General features: G+C 43.3%; 1 protein-coding gene across 1 annotated transcript in view; it reads left to right on the forward strand.

The window, feature by feature from the left end:
- Window positions 1-13,813, forward strand: part of LOC115775917 (complement C5-like) — a 118,730-nt gene extending 104,917 nt beyond the window's left edge. The window contains exons 46-59 of the mRNA XM_030723436.1: window positions 156-280; window positions 5,999-6,079; window positions 6,168-6,320; window positions 6,397-6,459; window positions 6,531-6,618; window positions 6,730-6,769; window positions 9,302-9,404; window positions 9,485-9,559; window positions 11,282-11,387; window positions 12,364-12,447; window positions 12,537-12,626; window positions 12,820-12,912; window positions 13,308-13,446; window positions 13,519-13,813. Of these exons, the coding sequence (XP_030579296.1) occupies window positions 156-280; window positions 5,999-6,079; window positions 6,168-6,320; window positions 6,397-6,459; window positions 6,531-6,618; window positions 6,730-6,769; window positions 9,302-9,404; window positions 9,485-9,559; window positions 11,282-11,387; window positions 12,364-12,447; window positions 12,537-12,626; window positions 12,820-12,912; window positions 13,308-13,446; window positions 13,519-13,591 (1,313 nt within the window). The 3' untranslated portion in view covers window positions 13,592-13,813. The remainder of the gene's footprint in view (window positions 1-155; window positions 281-5,998; window positions 6,080-6,167; window positions 6,321-6,396; window positions 6,460-6,530; window positions 6,619-6,729; window positions 6,770-9,301; window positions 9,405-9,484; window positions 9,560-11,281; window positions 11,388-12,363; window positions 12,448-12,536; window positions 12,627-12,819; window positions 12,913-13,307; window positions 13,447-13,518) is intronic.
- The last annotated feature ends 370 nt before the right edge of the window (window positions 13,814-14,183 follow it).

The following is a 14,183-nucleotide window of genomic DNA, read 5'->3' on the forward strand; positions in this document are numbered from 1 at the left end:
GTGGTCCGTGTCCAAAATCTAACGTGTTCTTGCTCATGCTCCACCCATCACCAAGATTCAGGGAATTAAGCTTGGCAGTGTTTTTGTTCTCAGACCGGAAACACATAAACGACAGTAATGTCCTCTCACATCATAAAAACTGTTTTTCTATCCAGGTGATCCCGTGGTACTCAGGTACTGGCAGGAGGCCACCGTGACATCTGACTGGCTGAAGCCCGACCAATCCAGCGGTGTGACAGTGGAGACCACAGCGTACGTCCTGCTGACTATGCTGCGCAAGGTGCTGCAACTTCCTGTCGATTCTTTCATTACCTCACCCACCGACAGGTGGAGGGAGGTTATGTTTTCGGCTGTGTTCATCTACAGTGGCATGCAAAAGTATTCATACCCCTTGAACTTTTCCATATTTTGTCACATTACAACCACAAACATAAATATATTTCACTGGAATTTAATGTGAAAGACCAACACAAAGTGGTTACAATTATGAAGTGGAAAGAAAATTATACATGATTCAAAACATTTTTTACAAATAAAAAACTGAAAAGTGCGGTGTGCAAAAGTATTGAGCCCCCTTGAGTCAATACTTTGTGGAACCACCTTTTGCTGCAATTACAGCTGCAGGTCTTTTAGGGTATGTCTCCACCAGCTTTGCACATCTAGTGACTGAAATTTTTGCCCATTCTTCTTTGCAGAACAGCTCAAGCTCAGTCAGATTAGATGGAGAGCGACTGTGAACAGCAGTTTTCAGATCTTGCCACAAATTCTCGATTGGGTTTAGGTTTGGACTCTGACTGGGCCGTTCTAACACATGAATATGTTTGGTTTAAACCATTCCATTGTAGCCCTGGCTTTATATTTAGGGTCGCTGTCCTGCTGGAAGGTGAACCTCCGCCCCAGTCTCAAGTCTTTTGCAGACTCCAACAGGTTTTCTTCCAGGATTGTCCTGTATTTGGCTCCATCCATCTTCCCATCAACTCTGACCAACTTCCCTGTCCCTGCTGAAGAGAAGCAGCCCCAGAGCATGATGCTGCCACCACCATATCTGACAGTGGGGATGGTGTGTTCAGAGTGATGTGCAGTGTTAATTCTCCGCCACACATAGCGTTTTGCATTTTGGCCAAAAAGTTCAATTTTGGTCTCATCTGACCAAAGCACCTTGTTCCACATGTTTGCTGTGTCTCCAACAGCTTCTGGCAAACTGCAAACAGGACTTTTTATGGTTTTCTTCTTGGCTTCAATGGCTTTTCTTCAATGGCTTTCTTCTTGCCACTCTTCCATAAAGACCACATTTGTGCAGTGCACGACTAATAGTTGTCCTGTGGACAGATTCCCCCACCTGAGCTGTGGATCTCTGCATTTCATCCAGAGTCACCATGGGCCTCTTGGCTGCATCTCTGATCAGTGCTCTCCTTGTTCGGCCTGTAAGTTTAGGTGGACGGCCTTGTCTTGGTAGGTTTACAGTTGTGCCGTACTCTTTCCATTTCCGGATAATGGATTGAACAGTGCTCCGTGAGATGTTCAAAGCTCCAGCTCCACCTGCTCTCTGCAGCTCTGCACCTGTCTGTCCTTAAGAACCTGCGCCTCCATCCTGACAGACAGGTGCATGCATTACACAGTGACACCTGCAGAGTAACTCACTCACCTGTGTGTGAGTCCTAACTGAGTCCTCCAGCTGCTGGCAGTGCCTCTGAGTGTCTTCCAGGTGTAGCTGCAGACTCTGGTTTTTGGCTTGCAGACTGTGCACCTGCAGCTGAGAACGATGAGCTTGAAACACACACATATACACACACACACACAATGTTTAGCAGTTTCAGAAGTAACTAGACTGCATCAACACCCTTTCATAGGATCACAGATTATCTTCCATCCTTCTATCTGAAGGCAGCCTAAGCCTGCTTTAAACCTCTCCACAAACTTATTCCTGACCTGTCTGCTGTGTTCTTTGGACTTCATGATGCTGTTTACTCCCCAATATTCTCTTAACCAACCTCTGAGGCTGTCACGGAGCAGCTGTATTTGCACTGAGATTAGATTACACACAGGTGGACTCTTTTTAGTCATTAGCAGTCATCAGGCAACTTCTGAATGCAATTGGCTGCACTCAGAGAAAAGGGGGCTCAATACTTTTGCACACCGCATTTTTCAGTTTTTTATTTGTAAAAAATGTTTTGAATCATGTATAATTTTCAATCCACTTCACAACCACTTTGTGTTGGTCTTTCACATTAAATTCCAGTGAAATATATTTATGTTTGTGGTTGTAATGTGACAAAATATGGAAAATTTCAAGGGGTGTGAATACTTTTGCAAGCCACTGTATCTATATATATCTACATATAATGACAAATAGTCTTCTCTATCTGCCTGTTAGCAGGATAACTCAGAAAATTATGAAATGATTTCAATTGAAGGCTCTGGAGTTGTTGGGAGTGACTCAAGGAACAATTAAAGGAATTTTTTTTTCTTTTTTGGGGGGTGGGGTTGGGGGATTTTGCCTTTAATGGATAGTAGAGCAGTAAAGACAGACAGGTATGTGGGGAGAGTGAGAGAAGGGGAAGATATGCAGCAAAGGGCCACAGGTCAGAATCGAACCTGGACCACTGCCATACGGTAAATGATCACCTGCTCATCAAACAAGCCAAACCAGCAACAAGGAATTTTGTAAAAGGATTCTTTACCACTGTGACACAGAGACAACGCTGACATATTTGCAGAGGTGGGAAGTAACAAAATACTTTGTTACTAAAGTGGATTTTTTTAGGTATCTGTATTGTACTTGAGTATTTATTTTTCTGACCTAACCCTAACTTTTTACATGTACTCCCTACATTTTTACACAAATACCTGTACTTGTACTTTCTACTCCTTACATTTTCAAACTGACTCGTTACTTTAGGTTTAACACATCTGAGGGAAGTGTTTATTTCTAGTTACTGCACCTAAACTGATCTGTGCCTAAATAGAGGAACTATAACGCATTAAGGGACAGTCATACTGGAGTATCCGTCACCGGGACTTATAGCATACAAAGAGATGAAAGAGTTAAAACCATATTGTCTATGTATCATTTATAGCAGTGTACTCAGGGGGGTTCCAGGGGGCCGGACTGAGTGCAGATGTCTTTAAGTTGTGGTTGTGGTACTTCAGTATCTTGCTAGCACTTACAGAAGAGGAGCGAAAATAAAGGGAGTAACATGTTGCAGATCATTTCAAATGCAACATTTCTAAATGCTCAACAAATATCAGCAAACACACAAAGTGTCTGCAGTTTGTCACACAGTGAGTCTGCGAGCAAAAAGAAAAGCTGCTGTGAGCTGCTTGCGGTGAGGGAGAGCGGTGGGGCAGTGTGAAGTTCTACAGAGATGAGAAAAAAAGTTATTGGTGGATCTACCAGTATGATTGTAACACAACATACACTTTATCGATATAAACGATATTGCCTCATCTAATATCATGTATAAAAATATATCAATATTTCTTAAAAACTCAATATATCGCCCAGCCCTAAACTGAGGTAGACTTTGTGTTATTCAAAATACTGCAGTTTAGTGCAGGATAAACAGGTTACTGCGCTGTACTGTGGTGAATGTGGTGAACAGTAAAGATCCGTGTTGGTGGGCAACAGCTGTGGTGTTCATGGTCAGAGTTACAGGTTACATCAAGTGTTACATTTTGTTGAATTCAGTCATGTAAACAGAGCAGCAGCTGATCACAGCCTGACACAAAGAAAATCTAGTGGCGCTCACAATAGAAATTATTGTGCGTTTTAATTCTTTACCCCAATCTGAGCCACTGCAACTGATCTTAAGGTCCCTCCACCTGCTGAATCCCACTGTAACCCCTGACTGTACTCATTTTCCTGTTCAGGTGAGGCAGAGTCACCCTCTACAATGTAGGTATCAGCAAATAGAACTTTTTAAAAGTTCTCTTTTTTTTCTCTGCTCATGTTCTATATAACAGTGTTCTGGTTAAATACATTCATTAGAATTAGAACTTAGAATGAAATAAAGTTTGTATTCTCATGTAGTAATCTTGTTTTGTTATTACAGTAATATGGCACAAGGTTCAGTTTGCTTTCCACAAAAATAGCTGGCAGAAATGTCTTCCGAAGAGCTACTTTTACTTTCTTACTTTGAGTACATTTTAGAGCCTGTACTTTTTTCACTTTTACTTGAGTAAAGAGTTTAAATCAGTACTTCAACTTTTACTAGAGTATTTTTTAATACACATATCTGTACTGCTACTTAAGTACAGAATGTGTGTACTTTTGCCACCCCTGCATATTTGCGTCTAACCTTTTGAACCTTTTTGAAGAATTTTGGTAACATGACCAAAAGTTGTGTCATAACGCAAAGTTTGTTCATGATAGAAGGACAATTCCAGATCTAATGATCCGGAATGCTGGAAACTATAGGGTAAAAAAAAAATTCACTCCTGTAAGAAATAAATCAGTGACAACTAACACCAAAATATAGCTTAACATGATGGATTATGACAGTATTGCATGGTATCTGTTGCAGCATAGTACTGACACAGAAAATTTATATTAAGCAAGGTATGCATTCTATTGAGTGCTCTTCTAATTTTCAGACTGTAATTCCTCTCTGCCTGTAGTGGGCAGTGTTTCTGTGGTTCCTCGATCTGCCTGTAGTGGGCGGGGTTTCTGTGGATCCTTGCTGCCTGCAGAGGGCGGTGTTTCTGTGGTTCCTCTGCCTAAGTTCAAAACAATCCGTCTTTAAGTCTGACGTTATTTCCAGGTCCAAATGCTCCTAAATAAACAGCAATGGCATAACCAATGACTGTTCACTATTAAAGATGATTGTAACATACTTTTATCAACTGCAGCCATTTCCGCTTCTCTTTCTCATTGGTAAAATGACAGCTGAGTGTGTTTTTTTTTCGAGTCGGATTGGGTAAAACAACCAGGGACAGCGTTGTGGCATATTAATCACCTCACAGTTTGGACCCAGAAATGGAATTCTACGTCATCACAAGCGGATAGTTGTGTCCAAATTCAGGGCCGCATCCTTTGAAGGCCCCATTTGTAGGTCGATTACATCACAGCAAGGCAACAAAGGCTGTCCTAATTTTAAGATTCCCCAAAATGTGGTTGACGAAAGTGTCCTTCTTTTCCCCAGATTTGAAGGATGGCTCCAGTGTATCCTTTGTAGCCTACTATGTATATCCCATGATTCATTGCACAACCAAAGTCAAACGAAGCAATGGCAGGAGCAATGGCAGAGGAGAGCGGACAAAAAGTTTGAAATATGACAGAAAAATGTTTCTGTGACACAAAATAAACTTTTAAGATGTTTTTAGACATTTTTGTTCAATTTATCAAGATATTGCTTAATTGCAAAAAGTGCTCCGACATTTTGGGAGATGTCGGTTCCCGCTCCTCTACCAGCAGCTCACCAAGCCAGCTGTCAGCTGCCCAGCCGATCAAGGCTTGCTATAGCCGGAGAGAACGCCCGACTCCCAGCACATCCTTTTCAAACCCCCGCTGGCTTTTGCCACTGAGTGGAAGTTAAACACAGATATAATTTACTCAGATGATCTCTAACAGCTGATGTTTGGTTTATTTCAGTGTTTCATTTGTTCCTGAGCAAATTGGTTTAGCTGAAATTAAAGTTAAGCTTCATAACTAGATAGTTTTATTTAACTTTCTTACTAGAGAGCTGTCAATATATTTGGAAATGAATCATTCACCCATCCTTCATGTAGAAATGTGGTGTTTTAACAGCTTATTTTCGATTAAGAGCTGACATTAAATGTGAAAGAAAAAAGCAAAAGTTTGGTCTCCATTTTAACAGCTTCTTTTCCACAGCTGTGCTTCACACTGTCACGGTTGCGACGCAGATATCAAGGCTAGACCGTCCGATTTCACAGCTACTCACTTCTGGTCTTCGTGGGCTTTGAAGGACCCTGACTATGTAAACCAGGTCCAGATTCGGCCCCTAAATTTGGATCTCGGCTAATCAGTTTTTTTTTATAGGAGAGACTGACGTATGTGAAACCGATCCTGTCCTGGCTGACCCAGGATCAGCACTATGGCGAGGGCTTCTACTCTGTACAGGTAAAAACAACCTAAACTCGGTCTACCTTCTCAAACAGCTCTTTGTTAACCTCTTTTGGGCTTTTTGGTGACCTTTGACCTCTCTCAGGACATTTTCTTGACTCTGGAGGCATTAACTGAGTACAGCAAGGTTGTCTCTCGTGCTGCCGTCAGTCAGGACATCAGGATCAGCTACGGAACTAAAGGAATACTGGGACAAGTCCACATCAATCAGAGCCGACCTGTAGCCTCTCCTCTCCAGGTGAGACAGGTTTGATGCAGAGACAAAGACAGGTGCATCTGCTGGTTAACACCAACATTATTATTTCTCCTCCCAGATCACAAAGAACGATGATATCACCGTGTCCACAGGTTATGGGCGTGGCGTGTCAAATGTAAAGGTGGGTGCGGTTTCATTCACCTCAAAGCATTTGGCCAGAATCACCTCTAACGTTCTCCCATCTTTTTGCAGATGAAGACGGTTTACTATCAGACTGTAGCGTCCACACAGCCGAAGTGTAACTTTGAGCTCACTGTCGAGGTGGTCATGCCAAGCACCAGTGAGTATTGCTGCAGATTTTACACTTCCTATTTCTTCCAAATTCCAGTCAAATGTTAAACTTAACTGTACCCACCTGTAACCAGAATAAATGCCGTTTTCTCATCCTCAGATCCGAGATTGCAAAATCCCACCCTGGCCATCTGTGTAAAGTAAGACCCCTGAAGTCTTTGTATGATCATCTCCCCGATACACTTAATGTTCTGCAGCTCGTATCCTGCAGCAGGTGGTTGGTGGGTGCTGAGGAAACCGAGCTTAAAGCTTCTCAGTGTAATTTCCAGAAAATCGTTGCTAACAGTGACGCCTGCAGACATCATCCTGCTGTACTCAGCTCATGCTGGAATTTGTTGTGACCAAATTAGTTCAGAAACAAACTGTTTGCAGTATAAAACATGGATATAGTCTGAAAGGTGATGCTAACGTGGAAGTGGATGAAACCTGCATTCTTTCTAAAGGCCACCAGGGGGCAGCACCTATAGTTGTCTCCTCTCCTGAGGGGTTTTAGGGCTCAGTCACTCTTTCCAGGTCATACTGAATAAAACAGTAATTCCATTTTTAAATTCTGGTCATTCTGACTGTCAGAGATGAGGACTATTTGGGCAGTGCTCACTGGCTCGATACGTCCACTTTCAAAGCATCATGATATTTAAAATACTCATCTCAGGTCTTCACAAACCAGCGGGTGATGTTACCGTGGCTACATCAATCTTTTTTACCTTCAAACGACTCCTGCAGCCTTGATGGTCTGTTTTCCTGTTTAAGTGAATGCTGGCAGTCCCAAAAACCCTCTAAAATTCTGTGGTAATAAACCTGATGTATTGTGGTCCAAAGATTTCTTCTATGCCGGCCCACACTGAGCTCGGTTCATTCACCAAATATGCCAACCAGTCTGCTCACGGCCTGGGAGTACCTGTCACACTCCCAATGGCTCAAAAACATTTCCACAGTTAGATCCACACTTGTCTCCTAATGATTCACACAGGGTCATGCAGAGCTGCAGTCAGCACTCAGAGACTGGAAGAGTCTGCTCTCTGAGACCAGAGACCTACTGGCGGTACCAGGAGAACGGTACCTGTCTGACTGCATTGTGCCAAGTGTGAAGTTTGGTGGGGGGGGGGTTTCTCAGGAGTTGGGCTCGGCCCCTTAGTTCCAGTGAAAGGAACTCTCAATGCTTCAGCATAACAAGACATTTTGGACAATTTGATGCTCCCAACTTTGTGGGAACAGTTTGGGGATGGCCCCTTCCTGTTCCAGCATGACTGCACACCAGTGCACAAAGCAGCTCCATAAAGACATGGATGAACCAGTTTGGTGTGGAAGAACTTGACTGGCCTGCACAGAGTCCTGACCTCAGCCTGATAGAACACCTTTGGGATCAATTAGAGCAGAGACTGTGAGCCAGGCCTTCTCTTCCAACTTGACCCATGACCTCACAAATGTGCTCCTGGAAGAATTGTCCGAAATTCCCATAAATACTCCTAAACCTTGTGGAAAGCCTCCCAGAAGAGTTGAAGCTGTTATAGCTGCAAAGGGTGGGCTGACGTCATATTAAAAATGATGGATTAAGAATAGGATGTCACTCAAGTTCATTCAAGTGTGAAGGCAGACGACTAATACTTTTGATAGTGCACTTTATGTACAGCAGATGAACAGGATCTGAAAGAGCTGACACTGGACCTAAGAGGTGCATCTGGACCTTCAGCTGATCCAGCTACTGTTCACTGAAGCCTCATCAGAAATGGTCTCAGTGGGAGGGCAGCTGTCAGGAAGCCATTTTTAAGGAAGGGAAACATGGAGGTATGCCACATTATACAATCAGTGGCAGCAGGTCTGATGGAGGGATGGATCCAAATCATCATCAGTATGTGCAGAGGAGGTCAGAGGAGGTCCAACAGTGAGTGTCAGTAGCTGTCTGAAACACGGTGGAGGCTCTGTCATGGTTTGGGCTGCATCTCAGCCAGTGGTGTTTATGAACACAGAAAAGTACCATCAGATTTTGATCCATCATGCAGTACTATCTGGAAAGGTTCTGATTGACAGCAGCTTCATTGTATAGAATGAAAATGATCCCAAACACACTGCCAGTGCAGTAAAAGCATCCCTGGATAGAAAAACACACAGTGGAAACTATCAGTCATGGACTGGCCTCCCCCGAGCCAGGACCTCAGCTTTACTGAAACAGTGTGAGATCATCGTCAGAGAGAACAGAACAAAAGGCTGAAACTGCTTAAAGCAATGACAGAAAGCTGCCTCAGAGTTCAAGCTGTGCTGAAGGATAAAGGAGGTCACACCAAATACTGACTTTCAAGGTGCTTAGAACTGTACGAGCTCTGTTTTTCCCTCATATGCTGTATTTTCATATGTTTGCACGTTTCAGTAAATCTCTGCAGCTATTTCACATTTTCCTGCAAAATATAAAGAAACGAGGGTAGCTCAGGACTTTTGCACAGTATTAAATATTACTTTGTACTGTCCATGGTGGCAGCTAGCTGGCTAAACTCAGTTTGCTCTCTGATGTTGCCTCCATCTAGAGTTATATCTGTGAAGAAGAGAGGCACCGAGGCATAAATGTTTTTGTCCCGAGTCCTTCACAGTTTTTAACGTCACAGGTCGTTCAGACACTGGCAGGAAAAAATGTTTAATAAATGAAAAAAGTTGCATAAGCACATATAACTGTGCTGCAGGTATAAACCTCCTCCTAATGAGGTGTACACAGAGTCCAGTCTGACAGTGATGAAGATCCAGCTGCCGACAGGTGTGGCTGCATACCTGGAAGACCTGAAACAGGTGAGCACAGCTTCTGATAGTCAGTAGCAGTTTGAGTCTGTGTGCGCACACAATGAAATCATCTTGTTGCTGCTTTGCAGTTCACGGACCCCATGCAGCCGATCATCTCCCACTACGAGCTCCAGGGAAACACTGTGGTCATTCAGATGGACTCTGTGAGTCACCGAAACACCTCCAGAACCACAACACCAGAACCACACACACACACACACACACTGGTCCTCTGAGCCACAACACCAGAAACACACACAGACATACACCAGTCCACCAGACACAAGCGTTGGAGTGTGAATGTTACAAAGCAAAAGCACTTAGCTTAGTTTCATATGGAAGTGCTTGTGCGAATGGGTGAATGCAAACATGTTGTATAAGCGCTCTGAGTGCTCTATTAGAGTAGAAAAGCTCTATATAAGAACTAGTCCATTTACCAGAACCACACACACGCCGTCTTTTAAAGAATCACTTTCCCATCCTGCGTGTTTGTGCAACTCAATCTCTGGGCAGATAAAAGACGTGATGCTAACAGAAGATAATATAACAGTACAGGATCTTTAAGCACATTCACAGAGGTGTTATAATTTCATATTTTCAAATAACTTCTATCTTTAATTTTAATTTTTATGTTTTCCTAGATATTAAAACTCAAACTCAGCGCTCTGACTCACAGTCAGGTTTGAATAAACAGATGAACCAAAGCCTCGTCAGAGAGTTTGGGATCATAAATTAGAGCAAAAGTTTTCATTTTTATTTCAGTGACTAAAATTTTTTTTTACTACACTTAGTCTTACAATCCCAATTCCAAAAAGTTGGGAGATAAAAACAGTGCAGTGATTTGAGGGCATCACAAACCTGCTTTAATTCACAATCAAGGCAATGAAACGTTTAAACTGAGAAAATGAACAATTTTAAGGAAAATCTGAGCTCATTTTGAATGTGACTTCTCAAAAAATTTGGGATGTAGCAACAAAAGGTATATACGGGTTTGAGAGCAGCATGTGCTCCCATCCAGACGACGTCCTCTTCAGGGAAGACCTTCATATTTCAGCTGATGCTAAACTGCACACTGCAGCTATTCCAGCAGCACGGCTTCGTAGCAGCAGAGTCCAGATGCTGCACTAGCCTGTCTGCAGCCCAGACCTTTGACCAGCTGAGAACATTTGGATAATCAGGAACCCAAAAATAGGGCAAAGCAGACCCAGGACTGCTGAGCAGCTGGAATCCTCCATCAGACAGAACGGGACAACATTCCTGCTCTCCTCAGTTCACATGTTTGCAGACTGTAAAGCAGAGGGGATGCTGCACAGCGTGAGAGATATGTCTTGCTGCCATCAAATTCAAGATGAGCTCATATTGTTATTAAAATGGTTTACTTCTTCAGTTAATACATTTCAGGTTTTTAATTTTTTATTGTGAATAAAATCTCTTTTTTATGAGATTTTTATTTACGTTTTGGACAGCGTGCAATGTTTTCAGAGTTGGGGTTATATTTTTGTTTTAGTTTGAATTCATGATAATAACTTTTCCCCTTGAAACAGCTGAACGTGTTGTGTAAGCGCTTTGAGTGCTTAGAGTAGAAAAGCTCTATATAAGAACTGGTCCATTTAAGTGATGATTTAGTGAACAATGATTTTCAAGAACACGTCTGTAACTAGAAAGTGCAGGCAGGGTGGAGACAAGTGTCGGGGGGGCGGGGTCAGCTGATGACCACTGAGGTGCACACAGGTGTGAAGTGTAGAGACAAATCTGAAGCTAACTGGAACAGGTTGCTGCCAACCTGATGGATGTTAAGAAGTTAAGGTTTTTTGCCTGTGCCTCTCTTATGATATTGTTTTCCATTTTAAAAGACATGATGATGTAACTTCCTGTCTGGCTGCCAGGTTCCCTCAGACATCTTCCTGTGCATTGACTTCCGGCTCAGGACAACGTTCAAGGTGACTGGAGCCACCAAGTCCCTGGTCAGTGTCACTGAGCCCCAGGACAAAGGTGAGTCTGAGCCTGTCCGCTCATTCAGACAGAAAATATGGACATTTATTTAATTTCTCATAACAAACGAGTCCAAATCTTTAAAAAAAGACCTAAAAATGTCTCTTCAGTTTTTATGTGCTACAGAGGTCAAATTCAGAGATTGGGCTACAACTCATGAGCACTGAGTATCGCCCCTCAGCTGACTTCCAGAAGTTAGCCAATCAAAAGAAAGTGGGCTTTTAGGGAAACAGGAATTTATCATCCTACATTGAAAAATGACTTGTATAGGGTTGGGGTTGCATTGTTTGAAACACCTTTGTTTGATCATGTACAGATTTGATTTCTCTGCTGAGCCCCTTGAAAATATTACACATCACAGTATTGCAGGTTTGGATCTAGCACAGGGGTATTCAACTCCAGGGCTCAAGAGCCGGTGTCCTGTAGGTTTTAGATGTGTCTCTGCTTCAACACACCTAAGTCAAATATAGAAGTCATTAACAGGACTCTGGAGAACTTGACTGCATACTGAGGAGGTAATTCAGCCATTTGATTCAGGTGTGTCTTCGGCTCTCGAAGACTGGAGTTGAATACCCCTGATCTAGCAGAAGTTACTGAATGTGGTCCTTCAGCCTTCGGTCCCAGAACATCCCAGCATCACTTTCAGCTAAACTGTAAACTCGTCCTGTGGGATGGTGAGACTGAAGCTTTGGGGAAACCAAATGGATGGTGTGTTTATTTTAGAGCTGCTGCACTGTTTGTTTCATTTTAAGCTCTTAATGAAGACTTAAAGCAAAAAAAAGTTCTTGTGGCTTGTTTACATTTGAGAAGGAAAAAGCTTGAAGGAAACTTGTCGTTTCTCCTAAATTATCGACTAAAGTCTCCCAAATTCAGCCTTTGTTCTCAGTGTGGTCCTGGTATGTTACCTCAATCTGTCATTTTTTAAATTGACTTCTAACAGTCGTATTAATGTGCATTTTTTTTTTCTCTCTTTCAGGCAGTTTGTGCACAAAGCAGTTCTCCTATGAGCAGCAGGAGCTGCAGCGCCTCTGTTTGGGCGTAGAGTGTCAGTGCATGACAGGTAATGAGCCCTTCTGATTGGCTGAGGTTTCTGTTACCTGGTTGAACTTTTTCATGGACTGTAGCGTGTTTCTGTTTGTTGACGTGTAGCTGCGTGCGCCATCTACAGAGGAGACGTGGACGTGACGCTGACAGCAGATAAAAGAACCAACGAGACGTTCCAGGTTCACATCAAATACGGTGAGCTGAGTGAAACCCACGTCTTCCACCGCAGGTCCTCCTTAACCTCCTCCTGCAGGGGGACTTCATGTATTTGTTTCAGGGGCTCGGTTCAGCCATCGATGCCACATGATTGGAGGCTTGCTGCGGTTGGTTAATGTGTCTCATTGTTTGAAATGAAGCTGAAGTGTTCACATGTTGTTTCCTGCTGCAGCGTACAAGGTGAGTGTGACGTCTTCAGCAGCAGAAGGAGACTTTATGATCTACACAGCCACCATAGATGAAGTCATTAAGAGCACAAGTAAAGGTGAGCAGCAGCTGGTCTGGGGTGCAGGTTCAAACTGGGTTGACGGACCCAAATGCAGCCCTGCAAGGCTTCTATCTTTACCTGTCTGCTGTTTCCTGCAGTTTTGCACCGACTAAATGTTCCAACATTCTGAGTTATGAATCAGTGAACTATTTAAAAACATGTTATTTTCATAAAGGAGATGTGTAGCTGTGTTCTGGGTGAAATTTTTTACCTTCTTTAGCCTATTTTAGCTCCTGGATTTGGTTTTTATTTGCTGCCTTTTTCCTGCAGCCAGAGGACTTTCAGCACATCATAGTATTTTCTACTTTAACCTGAGCGGTTAAATGCCGGAAGCTGTTGTTTGAGGTATCAAAGTGAAATCTTCTTCTGTGGTATTTCATCACCTGCTGCAGATTTGGAGGGGGTCAGAGCCGGGACCGTTGTGGACCTGGTGAAGAAGGCCACCTGTAGTGGCATGGATATCCAGAGCAACAAGCAGTACCTGGTAATGGGAGCCAACGGGTCAGAGGTCACGCTCCAGAACAGCTTCAAGTCAGTATCAGTCTCTCTCACCTGTCGCTCTTCCTGATTGGTTGAGACTGAGTTGATGTATTCGTGTTCCAGGTACCGTCTTCCTCTGGACTCTGAGGCCGTGGTGGAGCTGTGGCCGGATGACTGTAGTTCTCCCAAGTGTTAGGACTACATTTCCCACTTGGAGGATTTCACCCTGAACCTGCAGTTAGGCGCCTGCAACTGATTTGTCACTGCACTCTGTGATGTCATACTGAGAGGTGGAGTTTACGGTGAAGCAAATAATGTTTGTATTGTGAGAAATTCTTAGTGGCTCAGAGTCTAAATGTAAATGAATTTGTTGCCTTTTCAGTCATTTCAGAATGTGTCAATAAAAACAAAGAAATTCTCTGTGGTCTGATAAGTGCACACACGCTATTGGTCAATGTGAGAATGACTGCTTAATAAATCCATCCATCCCCGCTTATCCTGTTCAGGGTCGTGGGGGGCTGGAGCCTATCCCAGCTGACATAGGACAAGAGGCAGCGTACACCTGTACAGGTCACCAGCCTGTCACAGGGCCAACACAGAGAGACAGACCACACTCTCACTCTCACCTCTGGGCAATTTAGAGTAGCCAGTTAATCTAACCCCAGTAAGTGCATGTCTTTGGACTGTGGGAGGAAGCCGGAAGAAACCTACACAGACACGGGGAGAACATGCAAACTCCACACAGAGAGAGAGGGCCAAGGTGGAATCGAACCCAGGCCTTCCAGATG

Source organism: Archocentrus centrarchus, unplaced genomic scaffold (genome assembly GCF_007364275.1).
Source record: "Archocentrus centrarchus isolate MPI-CPG fArcCen1 unplaced genomic scaffold, fArcCen1 scaffold_26_ctg1, whole genome shotgun sequence".
Classification (NCBI taxonomy): domain Eukaryota; kingdom Metazoa; phylum Chordata; class Actinopteri; order Cichliformes; family Cichlidae; genus Archocentrus; species Archocentrus centrarchus.